The sequence below is a fragment of the Heptranchias perlo genome, chromosome 18 (assembly GCF_035084215.1).
Source record: "Heptranchias perlo isolate sHepPer1 chromosome 18, sHepPer1.hap1, whole genome shotgun sequence".
In the NCBI taxonomy this organism is placed as follows: domain Eukaryota; kingdom Metazoa; phylum Chordata; class Chondrichthyes; order Hexanchiformes; family Hexanchidae; genus Heptranchias; species Heptranchias perlo.
The window spans coordinates 34,860,410-34,883,953 of NC_090342.1; the positions used below are offsets into that span (position 1 = coordinate 34,860,410).

General features: G+C 43.5%; 1 protein-coding gene across 2 annotated transcripts in view; it reads right to left on the reverse strand.

The window, feature by feature from the left end:
* The window catches only part of il17ra1a (interleukin 17 receptor A1a), a 56,113-nt gene that overhangs the window by 18,021 nt on the left and 14,548 nt on the right, over window positions 1-23,544 (reverse strand). For both annotated transcript variants that reach the window (XM_067999690.1, XM_067999691.1), the window contains exons 2-9: window positions 20,804-20,828; window positions 17,725-17,871; window positions 16,338-16,462; window positions 8,679-8,805; window positions 7,477-7,524; window positions 5,646-5,803; window positions 4,462-4,536; window positions 997-1,066 (exon numbers count right to left, since the gene is read on the reverse strand). In XM_067999690.1, coding sequence (XP_067855791.1) covers window positions 997-1,066; window positions 4,462-4,536; window positions 5,646-5,803; window positions 7,477-7,524; window positions 8,679-8,805; window positions 16,338-16,462; window positions 17,725-17,871; window positions 20,804-20,828 — 775 coding nt within the window. The remainder of the gene's footprint in view (window positions 1-996; window positions 1,067-4,461; window positions 4,537-5,645; window positions 5,804-7,476; window positions 7,525-8,678; window positions 8,806-16,337; window positions 16,463-17,724; window positions 17,872-20,803; window positions 20,829-23,544) is intronic.

The following is a 23,544-nucleotide window of genomic DNA, read 5'->3' on the forward strand; positions in this document are numbered from 1 at the left end:
ATCTCTGCTCTCCAGGATGATCCTGGAGTGGTGTGCGGTTTTGGCAGAAGACAGTGTGACCCGATAGCACTTGTTATGATCCAGCCAGATCTGGTGATGGATGGTGAAACCAGTTGTGAGACAGTTACATTTAAATCTGCACCCCAGTTTTTAGTGGACATGAATCCACAATGCAAGATTATCTCACAATTTAGTACTAAATTGTTAATCTCATGCACTCAGGATGGTTTGAGAGGGAATTGGAAATGGACACTGGTGCAGTTTGGGGTGCTCTTTTGAAATTGAAATTGAGACACACTAATCTCAAACAGTCCTGAAGAATGGCCCAAAATATCATCTTGTCTTTTCACTCCACTGATTGACCTGCTGCTCTGTTTAAGACACACTGTTCGGCAGATTTAATGGGATCTTTACTCTGCACCTAATAGATACTCTCTGATATGGTGTGCCAAAACAAGATTAAAAGTATAAATGTGAAAAAAGAAAAGAAATGGTGCTAGATTTTCAACTTGCCGCCTGGGCGTTGCACTGGTGATGTGAATTGTCCACATTGATTTCAACGGAAAAGAAAATCTATTGCGGGCGGCCGATCTGCAATGTCCGGACAGCAAATTGAAAAATTGATTCCATCGTCACCATCCAGTGCAGAACCATTATGTGATCATGCCGCAGGCTTCAACAGATTGCTCTGCTCCCAGTGATATAAATGATTCCTGAGCTAATGATTTATTGTAAAACAAACCACCTGTGCTCCTGAACTGTGCAATTTACTTGCCCTTTGGGATCATAGATTTCAAGGTCCATTGCATTGTCCAAGAGAATAACTGCCCCTGAACTTTTCTTCTCTGCAATTTCACAGCATCATTCAGAACTTGGAGTATGCCTCCTGTGAATCGCTGCTGGAACTGGCCAGATGGTGGGAATAGAGAGGCTGTGCAAAGATTACAGCAGCAATGTATATACCTTTGCTTTAGAAATGAAAGATTTCCCCCTTACCTGGCCATGGTAAGATGCTTTTTCGAAACCTTGTGCAGTCGTTGGAACAGTCAATGAAAAACGGCTGAATCTGAAACAAGACAAAACACAGTCATTTAGACATGTTTCAACAATTTACCAGTAATTTTTGAAAGAATGCTGAGGGGGTTGTAGCATTAGGGCTTCTGGAGAGTGAAGTGTTTCATAAATTTTATTTGAAAAGCTACTTTGGGATCTGATTTCTACTTGATGTTTTTGTTACAGATCTAATGAATCAAGCTGCTCAAGAAAGTTCAATTTCCTCTTGTCACACACATTTGCTGTGTGACAGTGTGCTGACACAACCTGCTCCCAGCGCTTTGTGGAGAAGCAATGGCATTTGGGTGTCCATGTACACAAATCACTGAAAACTAGAGCCCAGGTACAAAAAAATCAAAAAGGCTAATGGAACGTTGGCCTTTATCTCAAGGGTGTTAGAATCCAAAAGTGAGGAAGTGATGCTTCAGTTGGACAGAGCCTTGGTCATATCCCATCTGGAGTACTGCGTTCAGTTTTGGGCACCGCACCTCAGGAAAGATACAGTGGGCTTGTAGGGGGTACTGTGCTGATTTACCAGAATGGTACCCGGGCTTAAAGGGTTAAACTATGCTAAAGCCTTGCTGGAAAATTGTTTGTCAATATTTTTTGGGATTAGGGAGAGGGAACCTGTTGTAATGACGTTACTTACAAGCAAACTGATGACTATTGACAGAATTAGCAGATCTCCTGCAGTGCTGCTCATGGTAGATTTATAAAGACATGGACATTGTACCAGGTAACACACAATGTATTACTCTGCTGCAATTGGTGTCCCCCTTTAAGGCCACAAATTGCTGAGCTTTCTTTAAGTCAATTGGAGCTGGTTGGTCTTAGCAGATCCTCAGGTCAATTCGCAAACAGATTGATTTTCCTTCTTTTTCTTATGTGAGCCAGAAATTTGCATGCGTGACACCTGAAGTGTGGCAAACAGGTCTCAAAACTTACATTTGCTAATGAGTTTCCCTGTTGCTTACAGTAAATCGGATGATATGTTGTTTTGTAATGACACGAGTATTACACTATGTAATGCACAGGTTTAGTTCTGTTAAAAGACTACAGGGGTGAATTTCCACAGGGATTCTCCTGATCGACCACCACTCTTTGGCAGATTGAAACGCTCATGTTAGTTTCAGTTTTCAGCTCAGTATCATCCGCATTTTAAGATTATTTTGCAAATTCGAATGTGCTTGTCAGTTTAAATTTCCAGCTCAGCAGCATGTGGCGTGTTAAGATTGCTTCACATCTGTAACAGAGTGGAGTGTCTGCAGTGATGCTCATGGATGCAGATGTACCATTTTTAATGTATTACTAGCAAATATCCTTAAGCATTGTTCAATGCAAGTCAGGGCAAATGTTGTTTTATAATCTCAGGAACATTATCTCAAATAAAGTGTGCGTGTGTATGTCTCCTTAAGGCTATAAGTATAATTGCTGTAAGTAACAGAGGTCAATTAAGAGGCTACAGATATCGTGGCTCTGGTATTTTGTGTTCTTAGAGTTCTTTTGATTATTTATACTTTTTTTTTTAAAAGTATGACAGAGAAAGTTGAGTATGACACTTGGGCCTAGAAATGCATTGATGCCATGCCCAGAAATGCCAGCCATATTGGTAAAGGCTGAAGTATAGGCGCCCAGGGCCTGTGCCTGAAATGGGTGTTAGGCCCTTTTCATATGCAAAAAAAAAGGGCCTAATGCCAGTTTCAGGACCCCTTCCCGCACCTCCCAAACCCGCGACCTCTACCACCTAGAAGGACAAGGGCAGCAGGCACATGAGAACACCGCCAACTGCATGTTCCCCTCCAAGTCACACACCATCCTGACTTGGAAATATATTGCAGTTCCTTCATTGTCTGGGTCAAAATCCTGGACTCCCTACTTAACAGCACTGTGGGAGAGCCTTCACCACACGGATTGCAGCGGTTCAAGGCAGCAGCTCACCACCACCTTCTCAAGGGCAATTAGGGATGGGCAATAAATGCTGGCCTTGCCAGTGATGCCCACATCCCATGAATGAATAAAAAAATTGGGCTGCCTTGAATGCAGCTGGTGCCGGGCCCGCAGTGTTCAAGGTAACCAAGTCTACAAGTGGCCTAACCAGCCAAGGGACTGCTAGAAGCTGGCCCCAAAAAGGTAGCAGTGCTCCTCCCAGCTCCACAGCAGTCCCGAAGACAGTTGCCAACCCCCACCTAGTCCCCTCCTGATCACCTCCCCCTCTCCCTGGATCTACCCGAGAATCGCTGCTGGCGATGCAGCGGCCCAAAATTTAAATCCACTTCGCTAGAAAGCTGCTTGTAGACAAGCAACAGGTGGCCACAACTTGCTGGTCTAATTTAAATGATGCCCAAGACCAAATATAGAGTGTGCCTCGGGCTTACCTGTTCCATTACAGGGCTCGTTCCCTGCGCCCAGTTCACGCCGGGGCTATCCAATTTCACCCCCATGCAATGTGACAGAGCAGTGACAGGCAGCAAATGCATGTTAGATGTACCTTTCTTCGATTATAAAATAAGAGATAGATTTACAGGATCCTGTTGCATGTTTGCAAATGACATCTGAAAAGTTTTCTACGCAGTCTGTAAATCCTGAAAATTGAGTCTGCAGACTCAGAGTGCATACTTGAGGATAACTTATTCTACAGTTATTGCATCTGAAGAGCATCACGATCAATTATGGACCAGTGCAATTCAGGGTCACACTGAAGGACTCATCTTATCAGCGGGTGGTACTGCAGAGAGGCCAAGTTCTTATTTACACATGACCATGCATTGGCAATGACTAATTTAGTTCATCCCTTCCCTTCCTTGGGCTGTCACTCAGAGTGACATGACTCACATTGGGATTGAACTGGCAGCTCTTCATTTCACAGTGCTATATGCTGGTGCTCTAACACATTGTGCTTTTGATTATCTGGAACTTCATACTCTCCTCAATGAACTGTGGCACTTTGGATGCATGATTCATCCCATAGGGCATCAGGTAACATGGAAGACTTTGTTAGGATGCATACTGACATCACCACTGTTTCAAATGCATCTGCCACTGAGCCTGCAATTATTAACACACAATTTTCTAACATTTTAAACATTTCCATTTTGAACTATGAAGAGAAAACCTGAGCTCACTCATTGTTGATGTCTGGTCTGCCTGTCAAACATCATAATCCATGAACCATCTCGTGGGTTATGTCATCAGATTGAATCATTGTCCCCCTACTGACAATTCCTTTTCAGATTTACAGTGCAACTCACCGGAGAGTTTCAGACTTAAGGCACATACTGTGCTTGCAAACCAAATGTGTGTATTCCAGTGTCTCGTGACAGTGGTAAAATTATGGAATTTAGGTATAGATTCCAGAGATTATGCAACACATTCAGCCTAAAAATCTTGTGTATATTTGAAATTTCTCACCTCAATGTTATAATTACTGCAGCTTTGCATCCAGTTTTCAGTTGAAAATGTCACATTGACTCTTTGTTCCAATTCCTTTTACAAAAAAAAAAGTTACAATAAGATCCTTCACTCTAAGTTCCACATACCTCCCCTGAGAATTGCCGTTTCCTCCAGACCTTCCATTGTGTTCTCTGGAGGGAGGGTATAATTCTCCAGTCACAAGCAACTTTTGTATTTACTTGAACAAATCTTCTGATAATCAAAAGTAATCAAAGTCAATCCATGGTTAACTCATCAGGAAGTTGCTTAAAGAGCAGTGTCGTCATAAGAAGCAAACCCTGCATATGTTTGGCAAGCTGACACAATGAGTGGAAGTAAAAGTTGTGTCAAAATACATCAGATCACCATGACGACCCTGGCTCCTTTTCCTCCCAAATGCAAAAAGGATCAAACACTTCTTCATTGAGACACATCCCTAAAAAGGGATTCTCAGTTGGCCATAATTCTCTTCCAGGTGGCTGGAACTGGTTAAAAAAAATTCAATTAAAGGAATTCCATAATAATCAGTGGAGCCTGGAATTCAAAGTTGTGGATCTAAAATGGGAGTGCAGTATCACTGTGTTCTTTCATCTGTTACAAATCTGGATTTTTTTTTATACCATACCTGTGCTGAAATATACAAAATAAAGATAAAAATCTGTAAATTTGTTCAGACCTAAATATTTACCATGGCGTTAGAGGTAGTTTTATTGCATTATAATTTTTTTTTGTGCTGGCAGCAGATTGACTTGCAGGGTATTCCGTGGAGCTGATACAGGACAACAACCCCACTGAAGAATCAACTATTGTCATGTTTATCAAACAAAAGCTATTGTCAAACTTATCAAATGAAGATCAGTAATACGAACACTGTAGAAAAAAATTACCACATCTTTAGACCTTTACTACAACTAAATAAGTAAATCTTTTGCAAAGAGAAAATGCTGGAAATACACAGCACCTGAAAGGAGAAAAGACAGACTAATGTGATGATCTGAAAGGCTAACCTGTCTTTTACCTTTTCAGATACTGACTGAGCAGCTGTGGATATCCAGCTTTTTCTCTCTCCGTTTCAGAATTCCAATACCTGGAGTTTTTCTTTTTATCAGAAGATTTGTTTAAGTAAATACAAAAGTTACACAACACTCAGCACAGGATTTTACCTTCAAGATGCTTTGACTAGCATTATCGCAGAGCTTCTCATTTGAACCATAACTCCTCAAAAAGACACGGTATTTGTGGGAATGCTTTCCGGTCTGGAAGAAGACAGTTATGCTCATCTCACTTCTGATGTATGTGATATTAGGGTTCCATAAACTCCCTGTTAACAGTAAATTCAGAGAGAAATGGGAAAATAAACCTTTCACAATATAAGTAACTGCCGAACTACTGCAGGCACAATACATGATACTGTCAAAATCCAACATTCTTCGTGCCTTTTCCTCCTGCCCTGCTTGACCAATATGCTCTGCCAAACAACGAGCTTCACTCTGTAAATGCATAATACCACCCACTGTGTAATAGACACTATTTATATATCTGCTAATATAAACTATTCTGTATTGTACCATGACCTCAGAAAACATGCAATTTTTCTACGTATCAACGTTTGGACTAATTCCTCCTGCCTAGTGACCAGCCTCCCGGATATGTGGGATCAGCAAGAATTATAAACGAAGGCAACATTTATTGATCATCACGCAGTGTTACAATCATTATGGTATAGTACCGATGGACGTCCAGGTAAGACATACCATCCTCCTTCAGTTGTCCAGCATACACTACTCAGATTCTATCTGTCCTGGTCTTAGTAAAAATCTCTCTCCGTTCCATCTGCATCCCTTCTTATGGACTGCATATTCATCTTGGCCACAGTCCTACTCCCTGAATTTAAAAATACCCACTTATGTTTCTTATTTTCTTCTAACGAGTCTCCTCTATCCTGACTTTGACTTCAATCCATTTTCTCCTTCCTACATAATTCAATTGCCAGTGCTGGCTTTCTTTCCATGAAGATAAGATGATTTTAGGTTCCTTCTCTTTCACACAGTCTCTGAACAACTGCTGTCTGTCTCAGTTTTTTCAGCAGGACAAAGAATGCACAGAAGTTCCCATCATATTCTAAGGTGCCAGCAACTGGCTTCTCACAATGGTTGCTGGTTGGCCGAGCCCACAGGGGGAAGTCAACTGTGGAGCTTGGCTCCCTGAATGGCAGCTTCCAATAGCAGAAGCCCCATCTCCAATATCTGATGTAAGAATTGGGGATCAGCAATCTTCAGGGGTGTTCCCATTGTATCAGATTTTAAAGATTTTCCTTAGAGTTTGAGATGGAATTAAATACAGAATAAATTGTATGGTGGAGCAGAGGGGAAGACATGTTGCAACAACAACAACTTGCATTCATAAAGTGTCTTTAAAAAGTAAAACATCCTAAGTTGCTTCAGAGAGGTGTAATCAGACAAAAATGAATGCCGAGACAATGAAGGAGATATTAAGAGGGGTGTGCAAAAGCTTGGTCAAAGAGGTGGGTTTTAAGGAGGGTCTTAAAAAGGAGGAGAGAGGGGTAAAGAGGCGAGAGAGAGGTTACAGGTGGCAAATTCCAGGCCGTGGAACCTAGACCAGTGTTGGCTAATTGGGAATCCAGATGTGGCTAATCGCATTTCTGATTAGCAAATCAAAAATGAATAACAGACACCATTAGGCGTGTGATTTCAATACTCATATTCGCACGGCATATGTATATTCACTTTAACCGTTTTGTGCGTTTGTTGGTAAAATGGTAAGATGAAAAGCAGAATGTGCAAATGATTTTTTGATCGTTGAGTGCTTTACTTCCTTGCTAACTGAATGGTGGTAGTTGTTTTAGTAAATATACACATGAAGTACATTTGTCTGCATTGAGAGAGTGTACGTAAGGTGTTTTCTACTAAAATGAGCTCATATGGTTAAAATGGCTGATTTGCTGAGTGTAGCTTTAAAGTAAACTTCACTCACCCCTTCGTTTGCAGAGCTCTGTGTACTTGATCTGGTCATGCCTACAATCTACAGAAAAAAAATCCAAGTTAGTTTGACCTCCACCAGGTTAAGAGCAAATTACAGACTGCTCTGAATCTTTGCACAATGAGAAAATGAGTGATATTTCACTGAATTTAGTTGTCTGCCTCCACTGCACAACTGGGCCTGAAAAGACTGCATTGGGCCGCCCCTTATCTGTGGGACTGTTCCCGTCAAGGATCAGTCACAGCTTCTCACCTCTGAAATCAACCAAAGACACACATGTGGAAGTCTGTGCTCTCCCCCAATTCTTATTTCCATCAACACAATGTAGAAGATAAATTGAAAGATGGAGCTCATGTGATACAGTTGCATCAGCAAAATAACTTACGACAAGATTGAACGATACATTCGAATCCTCCCTGTCACACTCAGATTTACTCTCAAATTTTCTAAATCACTCAATCCAATCCACTCAAACACTGCCTCTCAAATCTCTGGAAACGTTCTATACAGGAACAATGAAAGAATGCAAAATACAGAAAAAGCTACAGTGAGAACAAAAAATTCTTTAGGTGAGACACTGACCCCAGCGACTGCGTTAACCATGAACTAGAATGTTGGCCTACTCGGTTTTGATCCTTGACCTAGAGTTAAACAGCAAGTCTCACTACCAACAACTGCTTTTAACATTAAAAGTTTTGAATAATTGAATTTACCATATTTTTATTTATTTCTATGTCTCTGAATTTTTTTGTTTAAAAAGTGAACAATGAGATGATTGTGGGTGTTGTTTTGCAGGAGGTTCAGATCATGATGACAGGGCAGGGGAGCTGAAATCCCACAACCATTAAAGTATACCATGTTAATGACTGTATCCAATACTTCAGCAAATCTTGTAGTGTTGAACTCAGTAACTCCTCCTAGCCAGCACCATGTGCTGTTATGGGGACATGCCAGAGGCCAGGCACCTCCCAACAAGTTACTATTGGGCAACCCATGTGCGTCTTTTGAGCAGCAGCCTTGGCAGAGACCTAGCAGGTTGTTCACCTGGCTACGGGAGATGCACAACCCAACAAGATCTGTGCAAGAAGAACAGATAGAGGGATTTGACATGAAGAAAGCAAAAGTGCTGACATTTTCCAATAAAAAAATAATAAATAATAATAATAATAATAATAATGCTAACTGGGTACACGCACCAGGCACAGCAGAAATTCTAGTTGGACAATCATGATGTTCATTGATATTGGCTCTTGGTAAACTGCATGCAGACACCCAGTAGGTCTGGCCTGGTTCTGCCACAAGTCTCTCCAGTGAGAAGGTCCACTGCAATGGAAAAGCAGACACCATCAACTGCCTTCAGAAGTGATTCTATACTCCTTACACATCCAGAACTGGAACAAGCAACAGAGATCGGCTTTAACCATTTCACTACTAGTGCCTTAGTAAGTCTTTCTCGTTGCTCTGCATGTCATACATGCCAAGCAGGAAAACTAGCAAAAGCTGACCAATAACATCAAAAAAGTTGAAATCTTAACAGCCCTGAATAATGTAGGCCGCACATAATAAAGATAGAGTTAGATTGAAAAATGCAGTGGAACATGGGAACATCATAACTTAAGCTGCAGGTTTGCCCCACCTTCAATCACTTGACCTCAAGTATATAAAAGTACAGTTTTTAGCAGCGGTGAATTTAGAAATTACTGAACAGGGGTGTAAGTGCTGACCCAGGGATTGAACAAAGACGTTATGTTAAACTTGTATAGAATCTTGGTTAGGCCACACTTGGAGTACTGTGAACAGTTCTGGTTTCTATATTATAAAAAGGATATATAGAGGCACTGGAGAAGGTGCAAAAAAGATTTACCAGGATGAAACTGAGAGGTTATACCTATCAGGAAAGATTGAGCAGGCTGGGGCTCATTTCTCTAGAAGAGGTCTTTAAAATTATGAAAGGCTTTGATAGGGTATATGTAGAGAAAATATTTCCACTTGCGGGGGAGACCAGAACTAGGAGACACTAATCAATCCAATAGGGAATTCAGGAGGAACTTCTTTACCCAGAGTGATTAGAATGTGGAACACGCTACCACGAGGAGTGGTTGAGGCAAATAGCATAGATGCATTTAAGGGGAAGCTAGATAAACACGCAAGGGAGCATGGACTAGAAGGACTACACTGCGAGATTCAGCTGGTCTGACTCTGATCTGCTATTCAGTTGCTTAAGTTTTAAAGTAACTTTGTCTAGCCTACAGTCCAGCCCCCACTGCTGCTGTTACCCCGAGCTTGTGACTGTCCTACTGGTTTTTCAGTTCTATTTTGCTAGTGTGGCTCCTGGCCAGAAATTCACTCCGCTGGGCCGCAGTCCATTTCTCCACCACTTCTGGATCTTATAGTGATCTCCAACTTCGCCACCGCTTTTCTGCCCCACGATCGATTGTGCACACCTCCTGACCCTTCATTCCCAAGGAAATACCTCCAGCAGGGCATCCTCTAATACTCTGCCCTTCAAATAGTTTCTGGACTCATTCGCCCTCCACGCCTGTCTCCGAACCTTGACATCAGTTCATCGATGCTCCAAGCTGACTCCACCCTACCTATGTCAACTTTATCCCACCAGGGGACCTCTGACTTTAACTTTGGACTCCTTCCTATTGTCTCCTCTCCATTCCCGGTTTATTACTTGGAATATCTATCCCAATCTTGCTATGTAACCACACCTAAGTATCTTGAGTTTCCCTTTGTAAATTCGTGCGCGCATTTTAGCTGCCGTTCCAGACCCAAACTCATCGCTTCTATTTCCCCCTTTTTCTTCTTTTCTCTTTACCCCTCCAAGGCCCCTCTCTCCTGTCATCAAGCCTCTTTTCATTTCTCCCCTCTCAGGTACCCTGCCCCAACCCTTCAGCACTCCTCGACCTTCCTACTCTCCTGCTGCCATCAGAGACTTGACTCCCTCTTCGATCAGCCTACAGCTTCCCTCTGTGCCTCACTTGGCATCCACCGAAGTGCCCATTGAGGCACTCATTGCTGCCTCCTTATGAGCAGCAACCCCAACTGCCCCATCCTACTCTCTCACCGACTTTCCCACCCAGTGCGCCCGCTGAGGATTAACCTTGCCAATCTCCTTCCCGTCCCACTCACCCCTCCCAGCACTGACCCTGTGGACTCTGCCAGCAGATCAGCTATCACTGTCGCTCACTGCACCTCCCTCCAGAACGTCTGTTCACTTGTGAACAAGTTCCTAATCACCCATGAGCTTGTGGATGATTGAATCGACATAATGGCCTAGACGGAAACCTGGTTGACGGGTGATGACACCTTCCCCATTAATGAAACCTCTCCGCCTGGCTATACCTTCTACCAATTGTCCTGCCCAGACTACCTGCGGTGGTGTTGTGGGCCTCATCACCAAATCACACCTTGATCAGTCCACCTACTCTTCTGGTACCTTCTCTTCCTTTGAGCATCTCACTTCATTCCACCCCTCTCACCTCTCCTTTAAAATTCTTGTTCTCTACTGCCCATCCAAGTACGACGCCAAGTTTCTCACTGCGATATCTTCACTGCTTTCCTCCCTCAGCCTCTGCACCGAGCGACTTCTCGTCCTCGGTGATTTCAACCTCCATGTCAACTCATTATGTCCTCTCTCCTCTGAGTTCACTGCCCTCCTATCCTCCCTTAATCTCTCCCTCCACATAAACTCCCCTACCCATATTCACGGTCGCCCACTCGACCTTGCCATCTCACATGGCCTCTCGACTCCCATCGTGTCAATCACGGATACGGTTATCTCTGACCACTTCCTTGTATCCCTCTCCACCCACATCCCCCTTCCAACCCCACTTCTTTCTGTGTTCGCCCCTGGAAAAAACTCTCCCCCAAGTCACTTACAACTGCACTTTCAAATTCCCAACTGTCTAGCCTTTGGCATTCCATTCACCATGACATTTCTGCAGCTACCGATCTGCTCAATCATAACCTCACCTCCACCTTTGATGCCTTTGTACACATTAAAACCATTACTCTCTCTCTCACCCTGGTCGTTCCCCCTGGCATGGCCCTCATCTCCGCTCCCTTAAGTCCAAGGGTCGCAGACTTGAACGTTTATGGTGGACAATTGGTTTAGCCATTCATTGCCAGGTCTGGCGGGACCATCCAAGTACGACGCCAAGTTTCTCACTGCGATATCTTCACTGCTTTCCTCCTTCAGCCTCTGCACCAAGCGACTTCTCATCCTCGGTGATTTCAACCTCCATGTCAACAGGTTCCACATGTACACTGACGACACCCAGTTCTACCTCACCACCACCTCTCTCGACCCCTCCACTGTCTCTCATGTGTCACACTGGTTGTCAGACATCCAGTACTGGATGAGCAAAAATTTCCTCCAACTAAATATTTGGAAGTCTTTGGTCCCCGCTACACACTCCGTTCCCTCCATCGCTCTCCCTGGCCACTGTCTGAGGCTGAACCAGACCGTTCACAACCTTGGCGTCCTATCTGACCCTAAACTTAAGAAATAGGAGCAGGAGTAGACTATGCTCCTGCTCTGCTAAGAATTCCGCTGAGATGAGCTTCTGACCACATATTCACTCCATCACCAAGCCCGCCTACTTCAACCTCTAACACTGCCCGTCTCCGCCCCTGCTTCAGCTCATATGCTGCTGAAACCCTCATGCGTGCCTTTGTTACCTCTGGATTCAACTATTCCAATGCTCTCCTGGCTGGCCTCCCATCTTCCACCCTCCATAAACTTGAGCTCATCCAAAACTCTGCTGTCCGTATCCTAACTTGCACCAAGTCCCGTTCAATGTAGCCGATCTACATTGGCTCCCAGTACAGTAACATCTCAATTTTAAAATTTTCATCTTGTTTTCAAATCCCTCCATGGCCTCTCTCCTCCAGTCCTACAACCCTCAGAGATCTCTGCACTCCTCCAACTGTTCAATACAGGGATAGGGCGGGAGAGTGGGACTAGCTGGATTGCTCTTGCATGGAGCCGGCGTGGACTCGATGGGCCGAATGGCCTCCTTCCATGCTGTAGCCTATGATTCTAATTCTGGCCTCTTTCGCATCCCCGATTTTAAATCGCTCCACCACTGGCGGCAATGCCTTCTGCTGCCTAGGCCCTAAGCTCTGGAATTTGCTCCCTAAACCTCTCTGCCGCTCTCTCCTCCTTAAAATCTACCTCTTTGACCAAACTATTGGTCACCTGTCCTAATATCTTAAGTGGCTTGGTATCAAATTTTGTTTGATAAAGTTCCTGTCAAGCGCCTTGGGCCTTTTTACTATGTTAAAGATGCTATATAAATGCAAGCTGTTGTTGATAGGGTTAGATGAAGTAGGGAGGGAGGAGGCTCATGTGGAGCATAAACACTGGCATGGACCTGTTGGAACAAATGGCCTGTTTGTGCTGTACATTCTTTGTAATTCTATGCAACTCTTCCTACCACACCATGTGGTTCTCCTCTCAGAGTATATATTTAATCCATTAGACAATCAGATCAAGACATGGACTCGATGGGCCGAATGGCCTCCTTCCGTGCTGTGACCTTTCTATGATTCTAAGACCCAGGTTATAAACCAACAGCCCACTTATTTAAATACAAGTCAATCTCCCATGGCTTTGCTCATAGCTAGTCAGAGGAGATGGTTTTGTATTTTATCAGTATTTCTTGTAACAGGCTGAACGAGATTACAGAGCCATCTCTGGAGCAAGTGATAAGACATTCTTGTAATATGGCTTCTTGTGGTGCAAGTTTGAATAACAGGCCTTACCATTGCAGAGTTGAAGGCTGAAGTTGGGGTTCATGCCCAGTGAAGAAAAGCATGGGATGGGGTTGAAACAGGGGTTCATTACCCCATCCACCAGAGTGCGTTTTTAAGCTGGTTCAGCAAATTGTTTTTAAAGTGCTTACAGCAAGCTAAACAAGCACTTTAAAAGCAAATGGCTGGCTCCCACACTAGTGCCGGGAGCTAGCAAAAAGAGATGAAGGCGGGTCCAGAGATAAGGTGGAGGCTTGAGCCAGCTGGACATTTTGGAAAAGATATTTCGGCAAGGGTGGAAATCAGAAGAGTCGTGTGGGGGTGGAACAGAATTGCAAAGAAGCCTGTAAATTGAGTTAGAGCCAGTGCTTGGAGACTGGGTGGAGAAAAGCAGAGGGGGGCATTTGTAAAGTCAGAAGGATGGGAGCAGAAGAAAATAGCGAAGAAGGGTAGGGCTGGATCTAGGCCACGGCAGTCTTGGAGGGTGTGAGGTACAAACCTACCTGAAGGAAAGTGGGGGTGGGGGTCAGGGCAGAGGCTGAGGCTCATTGTACCATCCCCCATAGTGTATTTTTAAAGCGGTTTCCAGCACTGATCTGGGAATCAGAATTTTTTTTTTTTTTAAGTACTTCCAATGCTATAAAATAAAAACAAATGGTTGGTTCCCAGATCAGTGCTAGGAACCCCACCATTGAAGATGAATGGAGGTGGGTCTGGAAGCAGAAGAACAGTAGGCCCACTGGCACCAGCTGAGGAGGCAGGGAAGCAGGTGGCATTTTAAAATAAGCGATACCGCTGAAGAGGAGCTGCAGGGAGCAGCTGAGGAGGGGGGGCGGTGGGGAAGCAGGCAGGCAGAATCAAGGAGGCCAGAGGCAGTGCTAAAAGGGCAAAGAACGAACCAGAGTTACAAGGCCAAAGAATCAGTCAGGAAGCAGGCAAAGATTGAGTGAGGCCGCTGTATCTGCAGAACGGGCAAGAATTCTGGGCATGGAGAGAATGGGGCCTAAATGGGCAAAAATTGAGCCATGAGGAGGAGGTAAGGAACTGAAAGGTGCTAAGACACGATGGGCCGAAGGGCCTCTATCCGTGCTGTATAACTCTAGACTGAAAAAAGAAAATAAAAAAGTATGCATTGCAAAAGCAGATAAAATTAAAACTGTGACTCATTTTCAGAGAAGATAAGGACCACTAGTGGTCAGAATCTGTAACTGCACCATGATAATTGACAGCAAAATTGAATGGGAAATGTAGACACAAAAGTCTGACCAAAAATTGTGACAACAGGAAGTAAGGTTTGTGGACAGGAATTGCACTCCTTCCTATACAAATTTTTTTTATAAACATAGCTGTGGATAGAACAGGTAAATGAATAGAATTCAGTATAAAACAATATGCTTTACAGTAATTATGAACTTTTATACTATCCTCCTTCGCAAGTCAAAACAACAAAGGTGTCTCAACCTTCCGGACTCAACATTGATTTCAATAACTTCAGATCATAACCACTGCTCCCATTTTCTCGGACAGCAATTGCTGGTAATGGTTCTGCTGTTGCCATTTACAGCTCCTCTAGACCCATCTTTGTTTCTTTATTTGTCCCATTACCACCCTCCTTGCCTTGCACCATCATCCCTTTTGTCATTCTGCCTTCCATCCTATCAGAGACCTTCCCTTTTGTTCTTTTCTCCCCTCCCCTGGCTCTGTACATGCTTAAAAACTTTAACTAACATATTCCTGTTCTGACGCAAGGTCTTCGACCTGAAACATTAACTCTTTCTTTCTCCACAGATGCTGCCTGACTTGCTGAGCTTTTCCAGCATTTTCTGTTCTTATTTCAGATTTCCAGCATCTGCAGTATTTTGCTTTTGAAAAGGTGTCTCACCCTGAGCTATCTTTCCACATACATTGAAAGCCTTGAAAGAACATGCTCACTTTTACATGGTGAATCACAGCCATGGAGTTAAGCTCGCACATAGCTTCTGATGGTCATAGCCAGTAAACTGCTTAGCCAAGCTCAGGCAACAACAGTTAAACCCCAATTGTTAACCTTGTCCCTTTCTCACAGGTCTGAAATGCAGCTGTCAATCAAAAATCACCACCCTCTGGCTGATTTGGATCTTTGATCTATAACAGAATCTTGACAGGTCTATTGCAAGGTCCTATGAAGTTGGGTCGGAACAAAGACTGTAAGAACCTACATCTTTGATTTCTTAAGATTGGGGCACCATTTTTAGTCAATTATGCAGGATATTTGGAATTGAATAGGATGACCTGCTTGCTATTGCCCATCAGAATCTAGCTATAAAATTCTGAATTTACATTTGGACCGCCCAGGGATGGCCATACAGACAGTTCATTCGGGTTTGGCTCCCAAACCCATGACCTCCGCCAACTAGAAGGACAAGGGCAGTGGGTGCATGGGAAAACCATCACCTCGAAGTTTCCCTCCAAGTCACACACCATCCCGACTTGGACATAACTCACTGTTCCTTCATCATTGCTGGGTAAAAATCCTGGAACTCCCTATCTAACAGCACTGTGGGATCACCTTCACCACACAGACTGCAGCGGTTCAAGAAGGTTCACCACCACTTTCTCAAGTGCAACTAGGGATGGGCAATAAATGCTGACCTTGCTAGCAATGCCCATATCCCCAGAATGAATTAAAAAACAAGTCCACTTTCACCTGCCCGGACACCTGCTCTGCTACTGCTTCACTTGCTGAAGAGTCCTTTCCAGCTCACCCTGACTTGCTGTGACCCATTTGTGACCATAAGGGCCCTCCGCTCGGCACCACAACCTGCTGTGATCACACCTGTCAGACCCCTTCCTTCCCCACTCCAGCCAATCAGGCCCCAACCCTGACCTACTCCTGTTCTTAGCGGTCACTAGTCTCCGCCTTCCCCCGATGGCCTGACAGCCCAGTTCCCAATCTGAAGCTGCTTTAATGCACTATATGAGCTGATACTGTGTTGCTGATATACAGGCTTCAGATCATGGGAGACTTGGTCAGCTGTGGAAAGTGCAAACACAAGGAGAAAACCTGAGCCGTAAAAGAGTGTAATATCTACAGGGCTTTGTGTGGTACGTACCTTCTCTCCTTGTGGATTTACTTGGCTTTTTATCTCGTTATTGAACCGGTATTGAACACACACTTGCTTTCTGTTGCTCTGTTTTGTCACAGAGATCTCTACTCCTTGAGAACACATTATACTGGCTGTAAAACCCAAAATGTACCAAACTGATTAATGTATGTAGCAAAATCAGACCTTTACACAAGATTGAGGGTTAAGGATTCCATTATTAAACATGGTTGAAATTAGTACTCATTAAGGCGAGAGGCATCGATGCAATGGTAATTTTTTCCCCACAATTTGGGTCCAGTGTCAGCATCAGATACATCATGTGTAGCTGCTCACATGGTCACACAATGAGGAGTCAAGATGTACAGGTGATATAATCAGATAACATGTTTAATTCCTTTATACTTTATCTCTTTGGAAAAAACATATTCCCTCTCCCATTTTGCTCCTGAAAAGGTAGATCTTGACCTTGTGCGATAGTGTAAAATGAGTTGGCAGCCAGTTTTACAGCTCTCACGATTTTTATTTCCACTGATCACCCTCTGGTATTTTACCAAAATGGTCAATCATCATCCGTGAGCGTTAGAAGGCTACCTGATCACAGGCGAGGGTAATGGAAATGGAGCAGGTTGTTGTGAGGTGTGGGTGATGGGTAACAGAAATGCAGTCGCTGTAATCTCAATGATGAGAGAATATAGCAGACTGAGGGTGGGTAAGATACCAGGCCCTAATTGGTTATCGGGAAGAACAGCAGTCCCAGAGGTGCAGGCAAAACATGCTTATGTACAGAAGCAATAGAAAATATTTATTGGTTTGTAAAATATCTCCATGTTAGTCTGAAAAATGAATTAAGAAAAAACAAAATCATTCAAAGTCCGTGGGGGTGATTTTAAACCCGAAGAACAGGTGGGTTGGGGGCGGGTGGGAGTTGAAAATAGTTGTTTTTTGGGTCACGACTGCAAAATTTTTGGACTTGGCATTCCCAGGGAGAAGCCTGTACTTTTACTCATAGACGTTAAGCCCGGAAATAAAGCCAGGTTGCGGTCGCAACCCAAAAATCAACTATTTTCAACTCCCACCCGCCACCAACCCACCCACTCTTGGGGTTTAAAATCACCCCCTGTGTCTCTGGGTTCATAGATCAGCCTCTTTATACTACAAACACCGAAAAAATCCACACCCTCCTCTCCCATGGAGATGAAAATCACTCCCGAGCAATCCCTGCAGCTGGCTGGAGAGGGGCAGCCCATCATCACATCATGCAGCCATCTATTCAACTGCAGGCAACAAGCCAGATAGACAACACGGGATAAAAATACAGAAGGGGAGGAATTCACTAAAATCTAAACTCCACCCCCCCCCCACAAAAAAAAATCTTTTGATTTTGCGTGCTTACCATCGGTTCCCAATGTCCATCTGATGGACAGTACAGGCACCAATTCTCCAGTTGAATCCTCTTGTATGGCTACATTGACTCGCAGGTCCTTGGGAGAAGAAGGTGTCCACTTGGAAGGTTTCAGCCAACTGCTATCCAAACAGTCACCTAATATGGGAAGGAGGAAGAGAATGAAACATATTTCCCCCCCTTTGTTACTCAATTCCAAACCGGGAAAGAAATTACTTTTAGAAACAAGCCACTCACCAGTCTCTGACTACTACTGGGCAGTAGGTGCACTGGAGCACTACTGCTGTGTGGAGGTACCCAGGGGAGGCCAGGCCCCTCCTCACCAGAGGGGAGGGGAAAGAAAGATTCCCACAGGTACCCTCTTCTGTATCTTTTGTCGGTATCCCAGGACAGGCATTGGCACTGGCCCGGAAGTCAGCTGCCTATGCTGTCCTCAGCCACAAGAGGTGCGGGGATGGTGGAACCATGAGGGGAAAACAATTGGAGCTGCCTGACTCTTAATCTGTCAGGCCATGGCTGGGATACATCACAAGCACTGCAGTCGTTTGATCACAGAAGGGCATTGGCATAAGTGATTCAGAAGCTTCTAGCAGACCATTCTGTCCTGGTGAGTGTGTGGATACCATCAAACCAAATATAGTTACACTTATCAAAGTATCATCATTTCCTACATAATACAAGTTCTGTGACTAGAGGATTTCACTTTACAAGTCAGAAACTGTGCTGTTCATGACTGAATCATTCCACTAATTAGAAAAGTACACATTTAGCAAAAAGAAGTGAAAACTGGGTCACAAAACCTTGAACGTACACATATGTGGGTGGGAGTAAGAGAGGAAGGATACCAAAAGATAAAAGGGAAATACGAGAAAAAGAACGCATCAAAGGAAAGTTTCATTTCTGACAGGATAAAAATCAGCACTGCTTTTCTCGTGACAGCTGACACTTTTTACAGAACATGTGTTTTACATGACTTAGCTCAGAGATAATGTTATCCAGTATAATCAGCACTTTTAAACAATGACTCAGACACAGGAGAGGCCTGTATCCCCAGCCAACAGCACGGTCTCCTGGAATCAGCCTCTGAGCGGCTCTCAGACAAGTCTGAAATTGTACCCCTTGCTTGTTTTAGTTGCATCTGCTCCAGGATCTTCCCTTGTAACTTATGTCACTAGGGCAGCCTAGCAGAGAGGGAGGCCCTCCAGCTCTAAAAAATATTTTAAAAAATGAAACAAAGAAATGTCTGGTAAGGCCATTAATTTCTTTAGTAGAAGTTGGGGGTGTAATTATAAGTTTGGGGGGGGGGGGGTGCTGGGGGGATAATTTAAATTAAAAAGTAGCGAACAGTGTATAACTGTGCCATCCTATAGCAAAATCTTAAAAGAGGAACGAAAGATGGAAGGTAAGTGCTGTGGGTCTGCGGCCAAAAAAAGGCAAGTTCTGTACTCCGCGTGCTTGCAGTAACCACAACTATAGCAGAGCATCTAAGGGGCAAGACTGGCCAAGTTTGGTATGTCTCACGTCATACTTTTGTGTTGCAAATTATATGAATCCAAAGAGTAAGTTTCATGGAAAAACAAAACTCCAGAACTTCCAACGCACTGCGCTAGTCATGCAAAAATAGAGCACCAAACACGGAGTGCACATCCCTCTGTGGTGCTGGCTCCAACATTATTTGCATTAATAACATTGCAGACCTAGCATTAAAGGAACAAAGTGGCTTCAGGGCATAGGTCAGACCCAACATTTTTTTTCAGTGCCAATGCACGTGAATGTCTATGTACCACTGTGATGCTGCTGAAGTGCACATGGCTGCTGTAATTACCCTGTTTGATTCATTGGTTACCATGGTAATTTTTTTTTTATTATATCAGCTTTGACCCCGATTGTACAGAATTTGAACTGCAAAGGTGACAATGCGTGGAGTGACGTGACATGAAAGTTTTCGGGCAGGTTCAGTGCTTGTCCATCTTTGCTACAGGCCAGATGGCTTAAGCTGACAACATCTACTGCAATGCTGTTCCACACAGCAGTGTTCAGAATGTTTTGAGAGAGAAAAATAATAATATTAATAGAATAAATCTGTGATGGCGGCAAAGTAACCCATCGCTCTGAACTCCAACGCGCTTTTCAGAGAGTGCAAAAACCTGTTTCATCCAATTCTGCACAGAGCGAGTGCCTGACCGCAGCCCCTAGGCATTTCGGACAGGTGCCAAGCAGAGGTAAAGTGCTCTCCCCTTTTTTCCATGAAAAGAAAGGTAGAGGCAAAATTACCCTGGGAAGTTTTTGTGCATATATTGGTGGCTGGTTCTAGGGCAGCATGTGGAAATATTGGAGCCCGGTCCCCTGCCCAGGCTCAGTGCAATCTCAATAGAAAGGGCACAAAAGAAAACAATAAAAAATTTCTCTATTTCCTCTTGTTGCCCAAGGCCACACTCCCAAATACAGCCACGGGTCTGTTGGGGCCGAAAAGCCCCAAGAACCCTGTCAATGCTGCTGTGAATTGGACAACAGGAGATTTAGGACGATGCTCTGGGGATAATTCTGCCTCGAATTTTCCACTCCACCTCTCAAGAGAAATACGGTTGAGAATTAGTGATGAGGGCAGCCTACCATAGGCATGGCACTGCATGGTGGCACACCCACGATCATGGCACTGCATGGTGGCACTCATCAGAGGAGATTGCAACTACATCATCTAAACATACAAAAATATTACTACACTAATGGATGAGATACATCAATGTACTGATCACCTTCATGTGCACTGAACAGTGGGTTGTCCAGTAGGATCATTTACTAAAACAATAAGAAGCAATTGACTGGCTCACTTGATTGTTCCATAGGGTTTTAAACACAAAGCTTGAAAGCAGAGCAGCACAGCAAAATTTAAAGATGCCAGTTATTAAAATGGCCTATTAAACCAGTCAGTTGTACAAACAATTCTTACGAAGCTGAAGGCCCACCATCACTTTCTGATTTGAAGGCCTTTTCAAGGCTGGGCCTTGCCGACATCACCCACATCGCAGCAACAAATAAAAGATCATTTTAAAATGCTAACTGTACTTACTGTATTGAACTGTACAATTCAGGCCCTGTTTGAAGAAAGAAAAAAAATATTTTAACAATGACATTTCTTGTATGAGCAAACTAAACACTACATTTAATGCAGTTATGAGCCATGAACAGAAATGCCTGAGGGAGTCACTTATCAACTGTCATTCAATAAGTCAACATTTTTATAATGGTTACTAGTAGACATCCCAAGGCATTGCTCATGGTCTTTTTTTTTATATATAGAAAGTATCTTATCAGTATATGTATTTATTTCCTATTGCCTTTGCTCACCTGATGTATAATATATTACATTGCCTGGGGGGGATGGGGTGGAAGCACCCAATTCTGTGGTAGCAATGTCCCACAAACAACAATGGCCAGTTCATTTGCTTTTGGTGGTGGTGACACAGGGAGGAATGTTGACTGGGCCCCTTGCTCTTCTTTGAATAGTGCTACAGCAGCTTTAATGCCCACCAGTCCAGGCAGACAGGACCTTGGTTTAACGCCCACCAGCCCAGGCAGACAGGAACTTGGTTTAATGCCTCCTTCTCAGTACTGCACTGGAGTATCAGCTTTGATAACACATTTAAGTTCTGGAGTGGTGGTCAAACCTACAACTTTTAGATCCATAGGAGAGAGAGCTACCAACTGAGCCAACCTGAAACAATTCATCTTGAAATAAGAGGATCATAATAAGGGAGTTTGTTATAAATGACATTCAAACACATCACTCTTAGGACCTTCTTGATAAACCGGTTTTAAAAAGCTTTTGGTACACACCCAACATAGCATCATGTTCTAGGAAACCCAATAAACATCAACTTTGATGACACACACACTGCTAATGTTGGAAATTCCCTACCTATTTCAAAGAATTGCTCTGGTATGACAAAACAAAGGGCCAACTGTCCAAATCTGCACTTTTGCCACAGATGCTCGCTCACCAGGAAATCATTATTGGGAAATGGACCCTCCATACTTCTTTTCATTACAAATATCACAAACTTAACATCCGCGACCTTATCATTCATAGGCCCTATCAAAAAAAAGTGCAATAAATCTATTCATCCTGACAATACTTGGTGTACTGTTTGCTGTTTAGACTGTTTGTAGAGGAAGTAGTTGTTAAAGGAGGGTGTGTGACATCTTCGATGTAGCGACTTCTTCCTCATTCCAAGGAGGACAGCACCAGTGTGGAGGAATGGGTCAAGGTGCCAGTCCTTTCTAAACTGTACCCCCACTGGGAAAACAAGCTTTGGTGAAAACACTTTCAAAAAGATACCAACTAGGGGCATTTGTCTGCACTCCTCACTCCCAGCAACTGTATTAGCTTACATGACAGGTCTGAAGACACTGGTTCCTTGGCGGGCACTGCAGATATAAGTCGGGTGGGGTGGATCAGAACTTAGGGTGGTACTACCAGGTCTCTGCCACTTTTTTAAAACATTAAAAAAAATCAACAGAGGGGAGATGGGGTGCGGCACCCTCTGTGCCAATGTCAGAAGAGGCAGCAGGACGGGCAGGATGATGTCATGTGATAGAAATCCTGACAGTTCTGCGTCTTTTGCCCCGAGCACAAATTATACATGCATGATGCAGGCATACTTGTGTCACCAGAATATCGAGCTGGTGGAAGTGTGAGTGTGCTGTTCCAAGACACCCGAGGCCACTTGTGTTCTTTTACTGGAGCATAAATAGTGCCAGTTTCCTAGTGGCAAAATGCAGCCCTTTCTTCAGGAATCCTGTGATTCTGCTGGAATGTCTGTGCCTTTTTAGAGCAGCAAGGTGCCGCTCCAAATATCCAAGTCCAAATTCCTCCTAAACCTGAAGTTTGCATTTGTTATCGACTCCCAATGTGCAACGTCACGAGATTGAGTAGTAATGTATTAAAATTCTTGTTTCCCCATTTTGTCACACCTATTTCTTGCTGTTATTTTAGTGACGATTTGTAACAATAGAAGTGACTAAAACAACACTGAAGTGCACCAGTAACTTCTGCTATTCAGTACAACTACCACAGGTGGTGCGTTGTAAAGTCACCCAGCTCCATCAACCATTGTGTTTTTTTAAACTGGATCTCTGAGTTCCGGGTAAGTTTTAAGTTTTATTTTTCCTTGCAGAATAGAAAATGTTTAAGATTCTGAGGATAAGACCACACCATCAAGCATAGCATTTTATTTACCACTACCTTTCTTTGGCTGTACTCCCAATTCCTGCTCCACAACCCTCTATGTTGAATAGTCTACTGACAGACACAAATGGCCACTTGGGAAAGAGATCAGAGTTGACTGGTGCCCATAAATAGTATCCCAACTAGGAGTTAATAACTTCAGAAAAAGAGGGGTGGGGAATAAATTAGAGTTAAAAAAATCAGCGATAATGCTAAGGTTTTTGGTATTTTAAGTTTATAAGCGAGTCAGGAAGGGTCACCCATAAGAGTATTGAATATTACATTTACTGTACCTCTGTGTAATACAACATTTTCCATATAAGCCTTTCATAGCTGAAACACTAGACCAGCCTCTTCTGTACAATGACAAATCATTGCTTCCGGTTGTGTGTGTTTTGCAAGCCCAATAAAACCACATTTCCTTCTGTGATTGTAAGTTGTGACAGCTGAACAGAGGAACCACTTAACACAGTGGCTCAATGTATGAAACAAAATCTATTTATGCTCCAAACGAACACACGTGTCCTCAGGAGTCTTGGAACAGCACAAATACAGTGACCAGAAACTTCCCGAAATCAAGTATC